General features: G+C 37.2%; 1 protein-coding gene across 4 annotated transcripts in view; it reads left to right on the forward strand.

The window, feature by feature from the left end:
- The window catches only part of LOC127956646 (signal peptide, CUB and EGF-like domain-containing protein 1), a 64,151-nt gene that overhangs the window by 12,595 nt on the left and 30,987 nt on the right, over positions 1-20,569 (forward strand). For all 4 annotated transcript variants that reach the window (XM_052554728.1, XM_052554729.1, XM_052554726.1 and 1 more), the window contains exons 4-6: positions 5,215-5,349; positions 15,190-15,315; positions 16,169-16,285. In XM_052554728.1, the coding sequence (XP_052410688.1) occupies positions 5,215-5,349; positions 15,190-15,315; positions 16,169-16,285 (378 nt within the window). The remainder of the gene's footprint in view (positions 1-5,214; positions 5,350-15,189; positions 15,316-16,168; positions 16,286-20,569) is intronic.

Below are 20,569 nucleotides of genomic sequence, written 5' to 3' on the forward strand. Positions count from 1 at the left end.
CCTACTGGTGCTCGTGATTCTTTAGCTCCGCCCACACGTCACGCCTCCAGGCGCTCGTGTTTTTCCGGGAAAAATCGGTACAGACTATCTTTCTCTTATAAATATAATAAAACTAAAGACTTTTTGGAGTTATGAAGGATGCAGTACTACTTTATAGGTACTCAAGATTAACAGGATATTGAGTGAAAACGAGCATTTCACCCCCCCTTTTAAGTTTCTGTTCACTTCACTTCTATTCTGTTCACACCTATTAAGTTCTTTTCACTTCACTTCACTTCTGTCCAATTCTTTACGGTTCTTTTCAGTTGTTTTTTTTTTTTTTTTTTTTGTTCCCAGAATTCATCATGGGTTGGCAACCTAGTAACATTTCCTCCTCACTATCCGCACTGAACCTGAGATCGTTCGTCAGCTTACTGGAAATGTATGCGATGCGTTAGTGTATGATCATTACATATCACATCCTGATGTCACGTGTCTTTACAGGATGTGTTTGAATGCATGCACATATTCCAGAAATTCACTGGCAGTGTGAACAAACCAACATATTATCAGTGTATTTTCCCCGAACATCTGTGTGCAAGGGGCTTATTTTGCTCTTCTATTTACCTTACTTCACTTTTTTTCTGTTGTCTTCTATTCTGATCTTTTCTGTCCCAGTTTGTATAGTCCTGTTTACTGCTGAACTTCTATTGTTACTGTTCTGTTCCATTCAGTTTATTTCTCTTCAACTCACTTCAGTTCAGTCCTCTCCTCTTACTCTTTGATTCTTATGCCTTCTCTTTTATTCTGCCCTGAATTTCTCTGTTTCCTCCTCCCTCATCTTCTCTCTCTCCCTTTCTTTTTCTCCCTGTTGTATCATGTCATCTTAGATCTCCTCCAAATTAAAGTTTACATAAGAGCAATCAAACAAAACAAAAGCATTCTAGTTTAAACTCGCAGACCGGGATGCCAGGGCTCTTGTTTAAATTTTGGCAGAGAGGGCCTTAATTGAGAGATGACAGCTGAAATGTTATTTTTTTCCCTCCTTTTAAAGCAAGAGAGGGCTGTCACACTGATGATATCTGTTTCCATTCCCACATTAAACACGACGCACATTACGCTCGCAGCTATAGAGTCACTCGAGAGAGACAGAGGCAGCCAGTATGTCTTCTCCAAACCCTCCTATCAAATATTTCCCTCGTCCGTGAACTGACAAATGAGAAGCAAGCCACCATGACTGGATTGTTACATGTGGCAATAAAGAGATAAAGCTTGTGATCTGGGTGGCCTCATATGTGATGGTATTATTCTAAGGAGAAGAAATGTGTTCCAGGGAGGAAAGAACAATAGTAAAGGGAAAATGGAAAGAAAGAGACGACAACCTACAAAAAAGCAACATGGCATTTATTTTGGAAGGCGCAAGGTTTCAGCCACAAAGTTTCATTAATTCTTTAAACACTTGTAAATGAAGATTGCAAATTATTTAGAATGTGCTTGGGGGTAAAATCTAATTACAAAAAGCTTGTGTATTTAGGGTGTTACATGGCAACACTTTCCCAAAGGAAAATTTTATTGCTCAAAGTTTGCTCTTTTATAGCTTAGGAGACCTGGAGTTTTTGATTATCCTTCGGTTATCATTATTATCATTTTTATTTGGTTTTTCTCGTATACTACTCCTGAAAATCCTTTGGAAATGCAGTCACAAATTACACTGGTGTCAACATACACCACTGTTGAACTGTTTGGGGTCAGTAAGGAATTCCATAAATAGAAGCATTTGATGACAGATTTTTCAGACTTTGAGAATCCTTTAAAATAGCACTGCAATTTTTTTTGAAAATAGGCTCAATTTCCAACTCCCGTTAAGTTAAACAGTTGAGTTTTAACATTTTCGAATCAATTCACCCAATCTCCGGATTTGGTGGTAGCACTTTTTGCTTAGCTTAGCATAGACCATTGAATCTGATTAAACCGTTAGCATCTCGCTAGTTTCTATTATTCTACTATAGTTCCTAGCCACATCGGCCTAGAAAATTGCAACGTTTCATTTTCCGTCGGTCTTAGTACACAATGTAACTACAGAGGAGTCAAGTTTTAAATAGGAAAAATATAGAAACTCTGGTCATTTTTGAACGAGATGCTAACGGTCTAATCAGATTCAATGATCTATGCTAAGCTAAGCTAAAAGTGCTACCACCGACCCAGAGATTGGCTGAATTAATTCTAAAACGGTAAAACTCAACTCTTTAACTCTAGGGGAGTTAAATTGAGCCTATTTAAAAAAAAAAAAGTGGAGTGTTCCTTTAATACGTTATATATTAAATCAATGCAAAATAGAAGCAATTTCACAGGTAATCTCATACTTTTAAACCCTGCCACGTAGTACAAAAAACTTTTGGTTCCTGGGACAGACAGGGATGCCTCTGTGGACAAGGGCAAAAAGACCCCCTCTCTTGATAGGTACAGTAGCTAAAAGGACAGTAAAGGCCTTGCTGTCTTGGCTGTGTTAACGAGACGCACCGCAGATGCTAAAATAAGAGTTATGTCACCAGGTAATGCCGGAGCCACATAATAAACCACTGTGACCAATTTAAACTGTGGTTGTGTCTGCATGTTGTGGATAAGATTACGTGTGTGTGTGTGTATGTCCTACATTCATACATGTCTTTCAGCTGATGCGTATTATTGTAATTTATTCAAAGAAAATAGAATAAATAGCATGTCCAGACTTTAGCAAAGAAATTAGCCCTAATAATGTGTACACACCAACAAAATCCACTCAGGACACAAAGCCCGAGTTCATTAGACAGTTAGTCTCCTTTAGCTCAGTAGTCTTAGCTCGTAAGCTACACGGGAGATGATAGTGAAGTCATTTGGCTGGATAATGTGCTTTTGTGCCACCACGTACAGGCGCTAACGGCTGTAAAGGCTGGCTCTCTGCGCACTCCAAACAGACAGGGCATTAAACATAAACACACGTCCACATTAGCTGTCACACAGTGCCATTATCAAAAGACGTGGAAACAGTCACTGCAGTCTCTATCTACAGAAAACAGTGACTTTAGCGTGTTTGTGAGTGCAGTGCTGATAATTCACCTATGACAGTGGAGGAAACTGGCATGTTGTTTCCACACCTCATTTACATAAGCTTTGATGCTCATTCAGCCTTCCAGTTTATAACATTCAATGTGAGTTTTATAAGTAGCTTGTAAACAATAGAACCAGATTATTCTAAAACAAGACAGATGGAAGCATACCTACAAAAATTTGCCATGTATCTGTTCATAAATGTCAGACTATTATTTTCTATATTCTTTCTAAATGTAACTCTTAATGAAGCTATTACTATATTTTTTTTTCTATAATGCATTTTATAAAAATATGCAGAAGTTGTCTTTGTTTCTCACTTGTTAAACAATATTGTTGTGCTGTATCATTTCTCCTCTTAAAGTTTAGGGCATGCCTAAACGTTTAGGGTTATTAATGACTTAATGACTGTATGACAACATGGAAGCTCAATAGTAAAAAATTAAACACAGTTATTTATAGGTATTTTTAGGTAAAGTATTTTTGGCTCAGATAATATTGTGTTTTGATATCTATTAGTAATTAAAATTTTATGAGAATGCTACCAGAATTTACTGTTGTCTATTCAAATTATAAGCATAAATGTTTTAGTTCTGTTTGGTTTAATTTGGGTTTTGCATTTTGTTTATTTTGTTTCACTTCAATTTAGTTTTTTGTTTGTTTTTTGTTGTTTTTGTTTGATCAGATTTGTTTTGCTGTGTTTTATTTAGTTTAATTTAGATTTAGTTTTTGTTTTTTGGGGGAGGGCTGTTGATTTGGGTTTGTTTTGTTTCATTTTGCTTTATTTATTTTTTTGCTATTTTGGTTTTGTTTTGTTTCATTTGGTTTTGCTTGGTTTAATTTTGTTTTTTGTTTTGTTTGTTTTTTTATTAAATTTTTTGTGTTTGGTTTCATTTGGTCTTTGTTTTTTTTTGAGGGGAGGAGGGTGATTTGGGTTTGTGGTTTTAATTTTTCAGGAAAATTGACCTGTTTTGTGGTTTTTTCTCTCATGTGCTTCCCATGACCCAGTTATTCCCCTTTCGTTGAGTTAGTCATTTGATTCACCTGTGTCCCGTTAAATACCCCTCGTTAAGCCCTGCATTTAAAGTGTTATCTGTTGTCGTCTATATTATGTACTATGTGTATGTTCCTGCCAAGTCTTGTGTTACCCCTTGTTTTGGACTATTAAAGGCTGTTATCCTGATACTCCTTCATCTCTGCGCTTCTTTGCATCTCACATTAGCAACGTGACATAATTTGATTTTGTTTGCTTTTGTTTGGGGCATTTTTGTTTGTTTGGTTTAGTTTTGTTTGGGGTTTTGCTTCTTTTTGTTTTGCTTTGCTTTTCTTTGTCTTGTTTAACAAAATACCAGAGTAATACGACCAGCATGTGCATGTTGTCTATTCAAATTACAGCTATGTGGATTCCAAGCACGATCCCCTTTAGTGGTCTTGAAGTATCTATGGTGATTACGGACCTGTAACCTCTAGCCTGGGTGGGAAAATATGTTGTCATGAACATTCAGCAGTGACGAGTGACAGAAGAGTGGCAGTGGTGTTACTCTGAGACATAATAGCACCCCTGAGAGAGAGTTATGGGCTGCCGACTCCACAGAGGCAGGTTGCTGTGTTAAGGCTGCATAAAACTCACTCATGTGTGTTACTGGTCTCCAGTGTCACGCTGTTACTCAAACCAACATACCCACAATGCCATTTATAGAGCTGTCAAAGCAATAAGCAAACACACATACAGATTGAACTTATAAGATACTCTCATGCAAACAGATTTTAGTTTAGCCAGAGTATTTAAAAAGTAGCCACTACTGAAGGTCTTGATGTCGGATATTGCTTTAAATTTCTTATTTAAGATGGAATGATTGGATGTCTGTTTTCTGGTTTATTTGTCTGGTAGATGGTTTGGAAACTCATTTATCAAACTACTCATTTAATCAACATTCTTCAGTAGCTGCATTCTTCAGTAACCGATAGTCTCTGAGAGGAAATCAAGGAAAATCATCTCCGGATAAACAAACACTGTTGCAAATACCTGAGCTGAGCCGGCTCTGGTTACGCAGAGAGACAAAGCATGCTGGTTTTGCCCAGATCCTTGTACTTGAATGACTGTGTTTGTGTGCTTTGTAATGACCGTGTGTGTTTGTGTCTCTTTAGATGTGGATGAATGTCTGGACAACAATGGCGGCTGTCAGCAGATCTGTGTGAACACCATGGGCAGCTATGAGTGCCAGTGCAAAGATGGCTTCTTCCTGAGTGACAACCAGCACACCTGCATCCACCGATCGGATGGTGAGTCTCATCCTGTTAATACTGTATTTTTGTCCTACTTCAATGAGCCAGTCATTTCATTGTAAGCTTGTTTGTGTAGTTTTGCCATGTTGGTCTAAATTCCCACTCTATTATGTAATTAAATTTGTGCCAAAATTTTTGAATGTAGTATGTGGAGTACTGATAAAATATTATATTATATATATATATATATATATAAGTTTTAAGCTGCAAATTTAGGTATAAATACATAAAAATCTAACTGCATTTCAAATTTGTGTAATTTACAGAATTTTTAAAGAATGAAAAGACGATAACAAAAAAGAAAATTAACTTATGATGTTGGTTTCTCATTATTAATAATTTGAATTATCATAAAAAATATTATTATTTTGTAATAATAATAAATTAATTATCTTATTATAAAAATGAAATTATACACGCTTTAAGATGCAAGTCAGGTATGAATGCATAAAAACATAGCACTGCATAATAAAACTCTTCCAAGGTATATCATAGGTATATTATCATGCATTTTGAGATGTGCAGTTCAGTGTTTTGTTCTAATTATAATAAACACTATTTTTGGACTGTTTGTGGCATATTTATGAAAAGTAATGTGATAGTCTGTTACTTTCACTGTTATTGATGATATTACCCGCTGGTGAAAGATTGTCATGTCCCATTGGGCTATTTTCATATTCTTTCATGTGTCCTTGTGTGCTCTATAATTCTCACTGTGGCTTCAGAACAGCCAATTCTGCGACATCTCACTTCTGTACTTGTCTTGAACCATGGACAGAGCTGAAGGTCAGAGGTGGAAGTTGAAGGCATGAACGCGCAGGCGGCCACTAGGCATGTCTTTGTGTTTGCATGGTGCATTCGGTTCAAATGCTTGGTAAAGTCAGTTGTGTCGTGTGACTTCATGACGTGTGCATGTGCAGATCATGCGACCCTCTTGTGCTTTCTCATTCCGCCTGTCAGATTTAACTAATGATGCTTCTCCACGTTGAGGCGGATGCATTCCCACACACTACGCAAATCTAAACGGTTCGCACACATAGTCATGAATGAGAGTGGGTTGCTTCGTTATCGCATCTTTGATGTCTCTCACAATCATGTGTGGAATGTGGAGAGGAGTGTACGACCCTCTTCTTTTCATCCTCTCCTAGTTTTAAGGCTTTGTTCAGAATATATATATATATATATATATATATATATATATATATATATATATATGGGAGAAGATTGGAGAGGGAGGAGAATGATAGAGCCAGCCAGTAGCTGTACAGAAAAATATAGAATATTAGAAGTGGGATAGAGAACCAGAAATGCTCCATATTTGCTTTTTGGGAAGCTCATAAGTCTTTTGCTGAATATCTGCCCCTGCAAGTAGTATTTTTACTTGAAAAGCAAAACTTTGGTAAATACTGTAGTAGTGTGTGTTTTTTATGTGAGTGCGTGGTACGTTTGTGTACTTGTCTGTAAACAAGCTAAAGGGTTGTTTTTGTGGATAGCTAACTGATGTGCTGTGGCAGTCCTGGATGGCTCTGCACGCTACATGCGCACACACACACACACACACACACACACACACAGCTCTATGTGTCCACTGTAAACAGAAGAGGAATCAGAAACTCTCTACTGGAAAGACTGGGCATCTTTTACATTTACTAATTGTAATTGTATGAGGAATGCAGTTTTGCTCAAAGTCAACAAGAACCTTAATATAATATAATTAAATCAAATAAAAAAGAGCCAATGATTATCCTTGAAATTCATGCTTTTTTAAATAATTTTTTTAAAGTCTCAATTTTGAAAAATGTACACTTAAGCCTGGTTTTGTGGTCTGTTATTTTGATTTGGTACTATTTAAATATAAGCTATTTGACATACAAATCTTTAAATAATTTACAGATGTCAATAATTATTACTGTTAATAATAATAATAATAATAAATGTATCATTTGTTTATTATTTTAGATTATTTAAAAACAATATAAAATGACATAAAATGATTATTTAAACTGCATAACAAAAATGAATGAATAATAATTTAAAATAGAGTTTATGATGATGGATAGAAACAATTTGGTTTGGTGCTGTTAGTAGTGCAGAAATGGCAAACTGCACCTTTAAGCCCGCGTACAGTCTTCCTCATCTGCCTTGGTCAGACACACTGATTACAAACAGGCAAGCTTTCACAAGTTTAATCTCACCCTAAATGAACCTCTCACCTTCTTTCATCACCCTCACTCATCAATAGTGTGTGTTTGGGAATCTGTGTGTTGAATGTGTGTATGTTTCTTGTTTACAGTTCGTCTGTCACCAGTATGGCCCATTGGCTCGTGTCTAAGACTTATGTATATGTGTGTGAGAGAGTGTGAGAGAGACATGTGTGGTGTTGTGTGTTTACAATTCTTCATTCACCAGTGTGTCCTACTGGCCTGAGTCTAGCGCAGTGTCATATGAGTGTGTGTGTGTGTGTGTGACATTGGCGCCGTCTGTCTGCTGTGGAAAACTCGAGCTCTATAAGAGGCCATGTTCTTTTGACTAAGGCTTCTGTCAGTTCTGTTGACCTGTGTCGGTCACCGTTTTACTGTATGTCCACTTCTGCAACACCTCATGTAGTTTATGAAAGAATGTGGTTTACAGCAGTTGTTGTGGGCTATTTATGAATATGCATAAAGGAAAAATCATATGCAATAAGCTGTCTGAATAGACAGATGGATAGACGGACAAAAGTGCAAAGACAGTTTGAGGGATGAAAAGACAGACATATAGATAGATTAAGATTAAGACAGATCTTATCTAACAATCTATTTATCTCTCTCTCTCTCTCTCTCTCTGTCTATCCATCTCTCAGTCTGTGTATATCCATCCATTCCTCAATCAATCCATTCATCAGTCTGTCTTTCCATCTGTGTATCGTAGCGAGTTGAAATAGTAAGACACATGTACACAAGTACACACACAGAAGGAAACGATAAAGCCTGATAGCTGTGAGTTGTCTGTGATTTTTATAGTTGTGTCTCAAACATTCCTGGGAAAGGGTGACTATTGTTTTGTTGGATCCCTCTAGTTTACACAGTTATAAACTGAGTTTATGCTCCAACCTAGTGAATGTAAACCCTTCACTTTCTGTCATCTCTATTCCCGCTTTGGATAGAAACAGATTGTAGATTCTTTTTTATTGCCGTTTCAGTTCCCCTCATTTGCTTGCATTTTTTTTCTCTCTGTAATGGGGAGCAGGTTGAAGATTAATATTTATGCATCTATAAGGAGACATATTACCTATATAATATAATATATATAATTTTATTTATTACTTTGTTGCATGCCATTTCGGACCTGGTCAAACTTTAAATGAATTTCCTTAAGACCTGATCATGCTGCTGTTTATCCGAGCGGTCCAGTTTGAAAAACGAATCCCTGGCTCCTAATGGGATTTTAAATATGGCACAAGATGTCCCCACATGTTGTGAAAATAATAACCTTGTAAATTCTTCTCAACCGCAGAAATCCTGGCACTCTTGGTGGGTTATAAATTAGGACTTTACTTTTTTTTTGTGCGCTGCCAAACGCCCGTCGGCTTCATCGGACTCGGAATGGTAGAGGTAACCAATTGGTTTGGCAGTGTGGTGTGAATGAATCAGAACCTTTCCTAAATATTTAAAGGAATATTTCACCAAAAAAGGAAAATCCTGCCATTATTACTCACCCCTGTGTCATTCCAAACTTGTATTCTGTTATTTTTCATTTGAAACAAGAAGATAACATTTTTAACTGACCTGTATATAGTGACAAAGCCCCCAAATTGACAAAAAAGCACTATACATACAATGCATGCTCTAAAGTGATGTTCCTGGCTGTGTACTATGACATGACAAGCTTCAGGCCTATCTACGTGTCTCTCTCTTTTTTCTCTGTCTGAGAAAAATCATTAATGCGTTGGCTCACCCCAGCGCCACCCCTACTGCTCAGACGCTGGCGGAGAAATGCAGGCTGATGATTTATGAGCATATGAGAGGAATACGACCCAAACACATGTACACACACTCACACACACATACACACACACACACACACACTGCAGTCCTTTTCACACCTTCCATAACCTGATAGAGACACATTATCACATCTGCACATGAACATTTGTTTATTGTAAGATCCTTCCTAAAGCAGACGTATCCTACACTTGTCCTACATAAAACTGGGAACCGTCTCAATAAGACTGGCATTGGAAGGTGCTGGAAATTTCTGAGTTAAAACCCTTGCAGATAGAATATATATTAGATGTTTGGGGTCACTAAAATATGTATATATATATATATATTATTATTCAGCAAGAATGCATTAAATTAAAACAAAAACATATATATAATGTCACAAAATAGATATTCCTTTAAAGCTTCTCATCATCAAAAAAGCCTGAAAATAAAACTGTATCATGGTTACCATAAATATATTAAAGGGGTCATGACATGAGAAACCAAATTTCCCTTTATTTTTAATAGGATAATATTTCAAATTGTAGAGTTTATTTTTAATGCCATCCTGGATCGTGTCAGAGGATTGTTCGGAGCGTTTTGTTAACGTGGCACAGTGTCATGGAGAGTTCACAAAGAAACATTTTTTTTTTGATAGATGAAATTGTAAGTGCGTAAATGGTAAACCGTAAGTAAATGATTTAATAATGCTTTGTCTGGAAATTACCGTTTTACTTTGATCATGTTGTCAAAACACTCACATGCAAAAGCTGGGGGGGGGGGGGGGCGTTGATATGGTTTCCTATGCTATGACGTTAGCCAATCATAACAATGGCCTTAATATCTAATATTTATGTGTGTGTGTGTGTGTGTGTGTGTGTGTTCAAAAAACTGAAGTTGACTTCAAGGAACAAATTAAAATTATATATATATATATAAAAAAAAACTTTAATTATTTTTCACAATGATGCTGTTTTACTGTATTTTTGATTACATAATTGAATGACTTTAAAAACATTTAGAAAAATTGGACAACTGGATCGAACATGTCACATTTCTCTTTTCGCCCTCTTTTCCTTTCATTTTCCAACTTTCTTTTCTCAGTCCTGAGGAGGATAATATCAGAAAAGGTGGGATGAAATATAAGGATAAACAGTAGAAGGCAATGTGTTTAGTTGGAGGGTGTGAGGAGAGGAAGTGGGCAAAATGAAGCCACTGTTAACACACACACACACACAAACACACACCGAGAATTTTTTTTTGGTAATAATAGATTTTATGCTGTTTTCATTAAAATACCAGCATTAAACTCGAATGGTCTTGGGAGGAAAGCCATTAAGTGTGTGTGTGTGTGTGTGTTTTAAACCTTTCACTCAAACACTGCCACTCGCTCTTGTCCCGAGTCGCGAGCAAACATCCTGCTCTGATGGTGGAATCCTGCAGGGTCACGGCAGAGGTCAAAGGGCACGAGCATAGCTGTGCTTGTAGTCGTAGTGATGCTGTTTTTTTTTTTTTTTTACATTAAATGGGGAATGATTTAGGACTCTTTAAGTGAAGTGTTTTAAGTGGTGTGCTAAGAAAACTATTTCAGTCCTCTCACGGTCGAAACTTGGGCCAGTTTTAGGGTGGAAGAACTTTGATTGAACTGTACCAAACACACACACTGGCTTACAAACACAGCACATATACTCTGAGGTGCTGACAGCGAGTGGGCACTGAAGGTCTTGCCCACCGTCTTCCGCTGGTTATAAATACCGTGATTAAATATTAGCTTTTGAGGTGAAGTAACCTTCATAAGCTTCTGCGTTTCCGCTTTTGCTCTGTTTTTATAGTTTTCTCTCTGTCTTTTCCCTAATAGTTTTTTTTTTTCCAGAGCGATGTACTTTGACTGTCGCAGGTGGGGTCATGTTGGTCGGAGGGATGGACTGTCTATAAGGAGCATCGGAACTTTTCCCTTGACTTGAGGGCCAGCTGTCGAAACCTGTTTAAATATACAAAGCAAATATACTTAGATTTAAAAGAAGAAAATATTCTCTGGCTGGATCATATAAAGGGACTTCTCACCCAAAAAGGAGAATTCTGTCTGATTTTTTTTTTTTTTTTTGTGTTCTAAAAAAGTATTGACATAGTACTAAACTACTAAAAACTAAAACAGTAAACAAGCTAAAATTAATATTCAAATGGAATATAAAAATAAAATGTATTCAATATGTTATTATAAATTTATTTTGATACTAAAATAACGCTGTTCATATAGTATTATATTTTTAGTTGTAATATTTATTAATTCAATTATTGTATAACTGTTTATTTGTTTTAATAAGTCTAAATAGTTCCGATAGTATAGTATGCAAGAAAATGTGTCTGAAATGTGGGTAAATTATAAATTTGTATTTTAAAGTGCTCTAAAATTATTATATCAAGAATTTAATAAAATTCACAGTTGATATTAAATATATGTGGTAGTTAATATAGTGGGGAATTATCTGCTGTGGGTTGCAATTACAGATACAGATCACTGGTTGTGTTTTTAACTCCAGTCCATCGCTTTTTGGAAGAGGTGCGCAGGAGAGGTGGTGGTGCTTTTTTCTTTAGATTCTCTTTCTCTCTCTTTTGCTATATCTGTCTCTTTCCTCGCTGAAGAAAACAGCTGCAACATGTCAGGACTGAGGCTAAAAGTGTGTGTTAGCTTATGATCCCACTGAAGTCACCAGGTCTTTGTAAACTTTCAGGTTCAGGAAAAGACATAAGTAGAGAGAGAATAGAATCGCACATAGACACCGGAATACTGTCTCTTTCTCCAGTCACTGTGACATCATTAAGGGTCACTGGGTTAGCTGGGGAACGTTCCAGAAAAAGGTCCACTTTAATGTTAAACGTAATTAATAAGCTTGTGTGTGTGTGTGTGTGTGAGAGAGAGAGAGAGAGAGAGAGAGAGAGAACTTGTGACGAGCTGTTAAGAAAGCTTGTGTTTGAAGAAGAGATTGGGGAGGGTTTCTGGAAAGGGCTGTTTTCAGTTGAAGGACATCAATGGTTGCTGGTGAAAAAAGAGCCTCATTGAAATTCATGGCTTAGTACCTATAGCATTGTGCATTTGGAGAGAGATTGAAAGTCTGACAGATTTCAATTAAAATGGCATTTGCAAGAGATGGGAAAAAGAGGGGCCTGTGGATGTTTGTGTGTGTACGCGCTTGCGTATAGGTAACTGATTTTTGAAGTAAATTTGATGCTTAAAGACAGAAAAGATTTAACCCTTCAAACTTGATATTAACCAGGGTTACTGTGGAAATGGTTGCATCACTTCCTGTTAGCCAAGGGATCATATTGTATTTTTCATAGATTTCATCATTTCTGTATGTGTGTGTGTGTGAGTTCAAAACAGTCATAATTTAGTTTTTAATGACCCTTTTAACCATTTCTATGGTCTTTAGAATTAAGCATGCTACTGTGTCTTTAAGATAAAATTGCATTTGTGCATATGAAATGAGTAAGATTGGTCTTCCGCTCCAGTTTACTTCAAAATGTGCAAAATGATTTGTATGATAAAAAATTATTAAAGAAAAATAAACTTTTTAGATGTCTCGTAAGAACCTGCAGAGTAGCAGGTGCTACACACTGCCAGAAACAGCACAAAGTTGAGCAGGTTTTCATATTTGTTTCCTTCTCAGAAAGTTCAGAATTTCTTTTATTTCTAAAGATTATAGAATATTTATTTTACACTGACATCTTGAATGCATCTTACAATTTTACAAGCCGGCCAAATCACATGGACTCCTCCTAAATATTTCTGTGTTCGCCTCACCTGCTAAAACAAAAGTTTTCCACCCTTATAAAGAGTTGTCGGATGTGGGGCCGCCTTCAGAGGTGTTTTACTTCAAATTTATCAACATTACGTTGATGTTCAGAGCTACAAAGACAGATTCCATTCCATTCTGTCCATCTATGGACATCTGAGAGCGTGTCTTCGGGCCAGAAGAAACACTGGGTTAAGCTGTACTGTAATTGGTGTATAAATTATTATACATTAGACTTTAAAAGGTGGCTTCTCTTTTGACATTGCATTTGGGGCTTTTAGAGCACTTATTTAAAGTGGTGGGTTCATGGGTAACAGAGCACACGGACACACAGAGTGCATACTGATATTAAACACATATGTGCATGAGGCGGCTGTCTTTTTCTCTCAAGCGCTCATTTAAAATTTCCTGTAATTGACTTTTTTTTTCTCACATTTTCTTGAGTGCTGCTGTGGATATACACAGATGGAGGAATGACAGTCTAAGGTGAAAGGGGTCAATATTTCGTTTTCTTTCCTGTCTGTGTTCTTCTGACAGCCGTGTGACATGTTTAAAACTTTAGCCGGGCCGACGGTCTTATTTGATCTCCAACACTTCCAGTTAAAACACCGCCAAAACTTATGCAGCCTAATGAAGTCTCAAAGTAGTATTAGTCTGCCAGTCGCAGGCCTAGAGTAAAGGTTGCTAGTAAAAATGCTTCATAGTAGCACACATTCCCACTCTCTTACTCTTGGGTGAGAAATGTGGCAGATCTCTTTGTCGTTTAAAGGTTTGACGACCTCTCCAAAGTCCACGGTAATTGGGCACATCAAGGTATCCTCCAGAATGCCGAGAGAAAAGCGGCCCACTTTAGGCTCTGTCCTGAGAGCACTTAGCACTTCTGAAGAGGCTACAGAGGGGGCAGAGATGCAAGAACCTGCCATGTTTCCACGGAGACTTGCTTTTGTGTACACACACATTCTTTTCTCATTGTTTGACCTGAATATGAGGAGGATGCCCATTAGAGAAGCCCAACAGTTCCTCTCTGTCACCCCTTGTCTGTGTCTTTTATTCAGGGCTTTCATGTTATCATTTTGTTTAGGAAATTAGGAGGATCCACTCAGAAGGGTGAGGTGCTATGTTAGAGAATGGCAGTAAACTCTATGTACAAGATCAGAGGGAAATAAAAAGCGAATTGAAATGTATGGCCTTTTTTGAATTGCAAATGGTCAATTTGTATATATCTAAAAATACACATTGCCGTTCAAAAGTTTAGGATCAATAAGACATTTAATGTTTGTCAATATGCTCATTTTCTTATGCAATTTATTTCTGGGACGCAGTGCTGAATTTTCATCAGCTGTTACTCCAGTCTTCAGTGTCACATGATCCTTCAGAAATCATTATTATAAGCTGATTAATTATCAGTGTTGAGACTGGTGTGCTGCTTAATATTTTTTGAAACGTGATTCTTTTTTCTTTGATGAATCTATTTTTTGAAATGTGATACTTTTTAATTTGATTCTTTGATTCCTTTTTAACAATATAAGTGTTTACCTTTTGAAGCATCATGGCTCTATTTTATTTTTTTATTATTAAAAAAAACATTATTTAATAATAAATACAGTGTGAAAGCCAATAATTGCTTGGAAAAAAATCAACCAGTATGTTCTTCATAATTTCTCTTTTTGTCTTCTCTGGAAGAAATGAAGTCACACGGGTTTGAAATGATATGAGGGTGAGTGAATGATGACCGAATATTAATTCATGGGTGAATTATTCCTGTGGGTGAAACAGGAGGAGAGATTTTGCAATCTCAGAATAAAATAGGGAAAAATGAAAGAGGAAAAAAGGAGTGTAGATGTTTGCTGAGCATGTTGTCCGTGTAGAGAGTCTTTGTGTGTGCTTCCACGGGTCAGCCGGTGTCAGTGTTGTTCTGTGCGTGGAAAAAGGTCCCGTGGCAGGAACATTAAAGTAATTTACACCACTCATGAAAATCACACGCTCATCTCCAGGAGCCTGTCAGAGGAGTGTTTGTAATGGGAAGATTACACGACTGTAACTCAGGTTTCTCTCTCTGTCTTTCTTTCTTTCGGCAGATGGGATGAACTGTATGAATAAAGACCATGGCTGTGCCCATATCTGCAGAGAGACTCCCAAAGGTGGCGTGGCGTGTGAGTGCCGCCCAGGATTTGAGCTAGCCGAAAATCAGCATGACTGCAAATGTATGTATCAACTTCCCGAAATTACTGATCTTACAAATATCAATTTGCTGCCTCTCTCAGAATTCAAAAAATATACTTAAATTATGCAATCCCTGGCTAGAATATATATATATTATAATTTCATTGTATTATTTATTTTATTTGTTTCAGGTATAAAATCTTTAATAAATGGGGAAAAAAATACTTGATTTAAAATGGCCACATAATTATAATAGATGTAGCTACAAATTATAACGTCTTCATGGATGCATTGATCTCATCCAAGTTAATGACACTTGTTTAGATTCTTTTCAAGTGGTATGAAAACCCCCCTTCGTTTTTTCTTCTGGCCACAAGTTGGCTTCTCAATATACATCTCAAAGGAAAATGGCTGGTGGCATCAAAGCTAAACAACAGGTTTACGGATTGATTTTAGTCTATCCTCTAATACTGATCTCTCCTTAAACAAACCACCTCAGCCACTGATCTGTCAAGGACGTATTAGTTATAGTGCTGTGGCTCTGGCCTGAACATCTGGAGAGCTTTCATCTATAATTCGTCATTCTTTTTTTTTTAATGCTAGTGGGAAAACCGTGGACCGAAGTCCTTAAAATTCTTGTTCATCCAAGTGTTGCACAATGTTTTAGATGTGAAATATCTGGTCAGTCTCTTTGTCCAGCCAAAGCACTTTGACAACAACAAAAGATTCTGGACATAAGTTTATTTTTCTATCCTAAATATTCCAGATTATATAAATTTTTATTTAGCATTTTTCTCCATCTGTCCATGACTAGATATGTACCTTGATTAAAAGGCTGTCCATGGCGGTACACTTTTCTTTTTAGCCCTCCTCACAGTTCTTGTGTGTTACCAGTGACATGTAACTATGGAAATGGTGGTTGCCAACACACATGCGATGACACCGACATGGGGCCCGTGTGTGGATGTCATCAGAAATATGCCCTGCATTCGGACAGCAAGACCTGCATTGGTAAGTGGCTCACTCTCATACACACACACACACACACACACACTGCCGTTTAGCTCTTCTAGCAAAGTTCTTCATGGAAACCTTGGCCCCGTCATATTTACACAATGAGCACAGGGGAGAGAGTGAGGCGAGTGAGCTTTACCAGGGTTATAAGTGCAAGGCTGTTTCTGACAGATTGGACAGAATGTTTGTTGAAGGAGATTTTGTAGGCCGGCCGAATGGTCCATATCACAGTTTCCGCACTGAGGGTCCCAGTACGCTGTGGTGAGAGAGTGCATTGGGTACGGCTAACCCCAAAGATTGGCGTCACGTCTCAAAGACGACCACCCCACATCCCAGCCCATGTGGCATCCAGGAATGAACTGCTTCCTTGTGGTTCAAGACTGTATAAACATATGCATTGTAGCATCCTCCAGTCATGAAGCAAAGGCATAGTTCACCCAAAGATGAAAAATCTGCCATTATTTACTCACCCTCATAATATGCCAGACCTGTATGACTTTTTGTCTCCCGCAGAATATGAAAGGAGATTCAAACATCTCGTTTCATACTGGAGGTTGTTTAGCTACAAAATTAATAGAAAAGCACCATAAAATGTACAAATCATCAAAGTCTCAGATCTCATTTTTGTTCACAAATAAATCAAGTGTGGTTTTAATGCACTTTGTTTAATGTGCACATCATTTTATAGTGTTTTTTTTGTAGGGATGCATGATAAATGGGATTGCTTTTTATATTTGTGCATGTTCATTATAGCATATTTCTACATTTAGTTTGCCTAAGGTTTAAAGTTAAACATTAATCATTTATGTATAGTTTCATAACACTATTATATATAATATTTAATTCAGAAGGACTATTCATTTTTGCACAGTAGATTATAATGTTATAATGACTAAATTTACTTGTACCATTTAAAGCAACTTTACCAGGGTTATATATAAATATTTGTATTTTTGTAACATATGTAGTAAAATCATCAGTAACAGACACAATTTTAATATCAGTGCACATGGCGTATATACCTTCTTTGTAGTTTCACAGCCAGTTTTCATTCGCTTTTACAGGTACTGGTCATATAATTAGAATAACATCAAAAGTTGATTTATTTCACTAATTCCATTCAAAAAGTGAAACTTATATTATTTTCATTCATTACACACAGACTGATATATTTCACATGTGTATTTCTTTTCATTTTGATGATTATTACTGACAACCAAGGAAAATCCAAGATTCAGTATCTCAGAAAATTAGAATATTGTGAAAAGGTTCAATATTGAAGACACCTGGTGCCAGACTCTAATCACCCGATTAACTCAAAACACCTGCAAAGCCTTTAAATGGTCTCTCAGTCTAGTTCTGTAGGCTACACAATCATGGGGAAGACTGACACCTTGCACAAGGAGGGCAAGACACAAAAGGCCATTGCAAAAGAGGCTGGCTGTTCACAGAGCTCTGTGTCCAAGCACATTAATAGAGAGCCGAAGGGAAGGAAAAGATGTTGTAGAAACAAGTGTACAAGCAATAGGGATAACCGCACCCTGGAGAGGATTGTGAAATAAAACCCATTCAAAAATGTGGGGGAGTTTCACAAAGTGTGGACTGCAGCTGGAGTCAGTGCTTCAAGAACTACTACGCACAGACATATGCAGAACATGGGTTACAGCTGACGCATTCCTTGTGTCAAGCCACTCTTGAACAACAGACATCGTCAGAAGCGTCTCGCTTCAAAAAGGACTGGAACTGCTGCTGAGTGGTCCAAAGCTATGTTCTCTGATGAAAGTAAATTCCTTTGGATATCAGGGTCCCAGAGTTTGGAGGAAGAGAGGATAGGCACACAATCCACATTTCTTGAGGTCCAGTGTAAAGTTTCCACAGTCAATTCAAGTTTATTTGTATAGCGCTTTTTACAAAATAAATCGTTACAAAGCAACTTTACAGAAAATTATGTTTCTACAATATTTAGTAGTAGCTAGTAGTTTGTGCACATTTGACAGGATTTTAGAAAAAATAATAATAATAATACAAGACGTAGTCAGCTAGACGATGAACTATCAATATTATTAAGTTATTATATGATTCAGTCACACATTTAGCAATAATTGTTAGTTCTGTTTGTTGATTCAAGGTTAGCATCATCTGGGGTCCTCTGAGGGTCAGCATCATCTCTTCTCAGGTGTTCTGGATCCAGACTGGAGCTTGTTTAAATCCTAGTTACCACGGGATGTAAATCCCGTGGCGAAACATAGAAACAAAATACAGACATCATTAGCATAGCTGCTGATCCAACAAAGTAAAATTAGTTTAACCCAAGCTAATGAATAAAAATGCAACTTTGAACAGATGCAACTACACTCACAATTAAAAAGAAACATTATTCGAATGCTTGGCGAAAGAGATGTGTTTTTAATCTAGATTTAAACAGAGAGAGTGTGTCTGAACCCCGAACATTATCAGGAAGGCTATTCCAGAGTTTGGGAGCCAAATGTGAGAAAGCTCTACCTCCTTTAGTGGACTTTGCTATCCTAGGAACGACCAAAAGTCCAGCGTTTTGTGACCTTAGGGTGCGTGATGGGTTGTAGCGTGGTAGAAGGCTAGTTAGGTACGCTGGAGCTAAACCATTTAGGGCCTTATAGGTAAGTAATGATAATTTGTAACTGATACGGAACTTAATAGGTAGCCAGTGCAGAGACTGTAAAATTGGGGTAATATGATCATATTTTCTTGACCTCATAAGGACTCTAGCTGCTGCATTTTGGACGACCTGTAGCTTGTTTATTGAAGAAGCAGGACAACCACCTAGAAGTGCATTACAATAGTCCAGTCTAGAGGTCATGAATGCATGAACTAGCTTTTCTGCATCAGAAACAGATAACATGTTTCGTAGCTTGGCAATGTTTCTAAGATGGAAGAATGCAGTTTTTGTAACATTGGAAATATGATTTTCAAAAGACAAATTGCTGTCTTATATAACACCCAGATTTCTGACTGTAGAGGAAGTAACAGTACATCCGTCTAGTTGCAGATTGTAATCTACAAGATTCTGTGTAGTGTTTTTTGGTCCAATAATTAATATCTCTGTCTTATCCTAATTTAATTGGAGAAAATTGTGTGTCATCCAATCTTTTACATTTTTAACACACTCTGTTAGCTTAGATAATTGGGAAGTTTCATCTGGTCTCGTTGAGATATATAGCTGAGTATCATCAGCATAACAGTGGAAGCTAATTCCGTATTTTCTAATAATATTACCAAGGGGCAACATATATATTGAAAATAGAAGGGGACCTAGGACGGATCCTTGTGGCACTCCATATTTTACTGATGATAAATGAGATGACTCCCCATTTAAGTAAACAAAATGGTAGCGATCGGACAGGTAGGATCTAAACCATCTTAGAGCCTGCCCTTGAATACCTGTATAGTTTTGTAATCGATCTATGAGTATGTCATGATCTATGGTGTCGAACGCAGCACTAAGATCAAGTAAGACTAGAAATGAGATGCAGCCTTGGTCTGACGCAAGGAGCAGGTCATTTGTAATTTTAACAAGTGCAGTTTCTGTGCTATGGTGGGGCCTAAAAGTCAGTGATGGTTTGGAGTACCATGTCATCTGCTGGTGCTGGTCCACTGTGTTCTCTGAGGTCCAAGGTCAATGCAGCTGTATACCAGGAAGTTTTAGAGCACTTCATGCTTCATGCTACTGAACTTTATGGAGATGCAGATTTCATTTTACAACAGAACTTGGCACCTGCATACAGTGCCAAAGCTACCAGTACCTGGTTTAAGGACCATGGTATCCCTCTTCTTAATTGGCCAGCAAACTCAGAAAATCAATGGTGTATTGTGAAGAGGAAGATGCTATATGCCAGACCCAACAATGTAGAAGAGCTGAAGGCCACTATGGGCTCTCATAACATCTGAGCAGTGCCACAGAATGATCGACTCCTTGCCACGCCGCATTGCTACAGTAATCCATGCAAAAGGAGCCCCAACTAATTATTGAGTTCTGTACATGCTCATACTTTTCATGTTCATACTTTTTAGTTGGCCAAGATTTCTAAAAGTCTTAAGTAATATTCTAATTTTCTGCCATACTGAATTTGGGATTTTCCTTAGTTTCATTTATAATCATCAAAATTAAAACAAATAAGCATTTGAAATATGTGAGTCTGTGTGTAAGGAATGAATATAATATACAAGTTTCGCTTTTTGAATGAAATTAGTGAAATAGATCAACTTTTTGATGATATTCTAATTATATGACCAGCACCTGTATAA

This window comes from Carassius gibelio, chromosome B4 (genome assembly GCF_023724105.1).
Source record: "Carassius gibelio isolate Cgi1373 ecotype wild population from Czech Republic chromosome B4, carGib1.2-hapl.c, whole genome shotgun sequence".
Lineage (NCBI taxonomy): Eukaryota > Metazoa > Chordata > Actinopteri > Cypriniformes > Cyprinidae > Carassius > Carassius gibelio.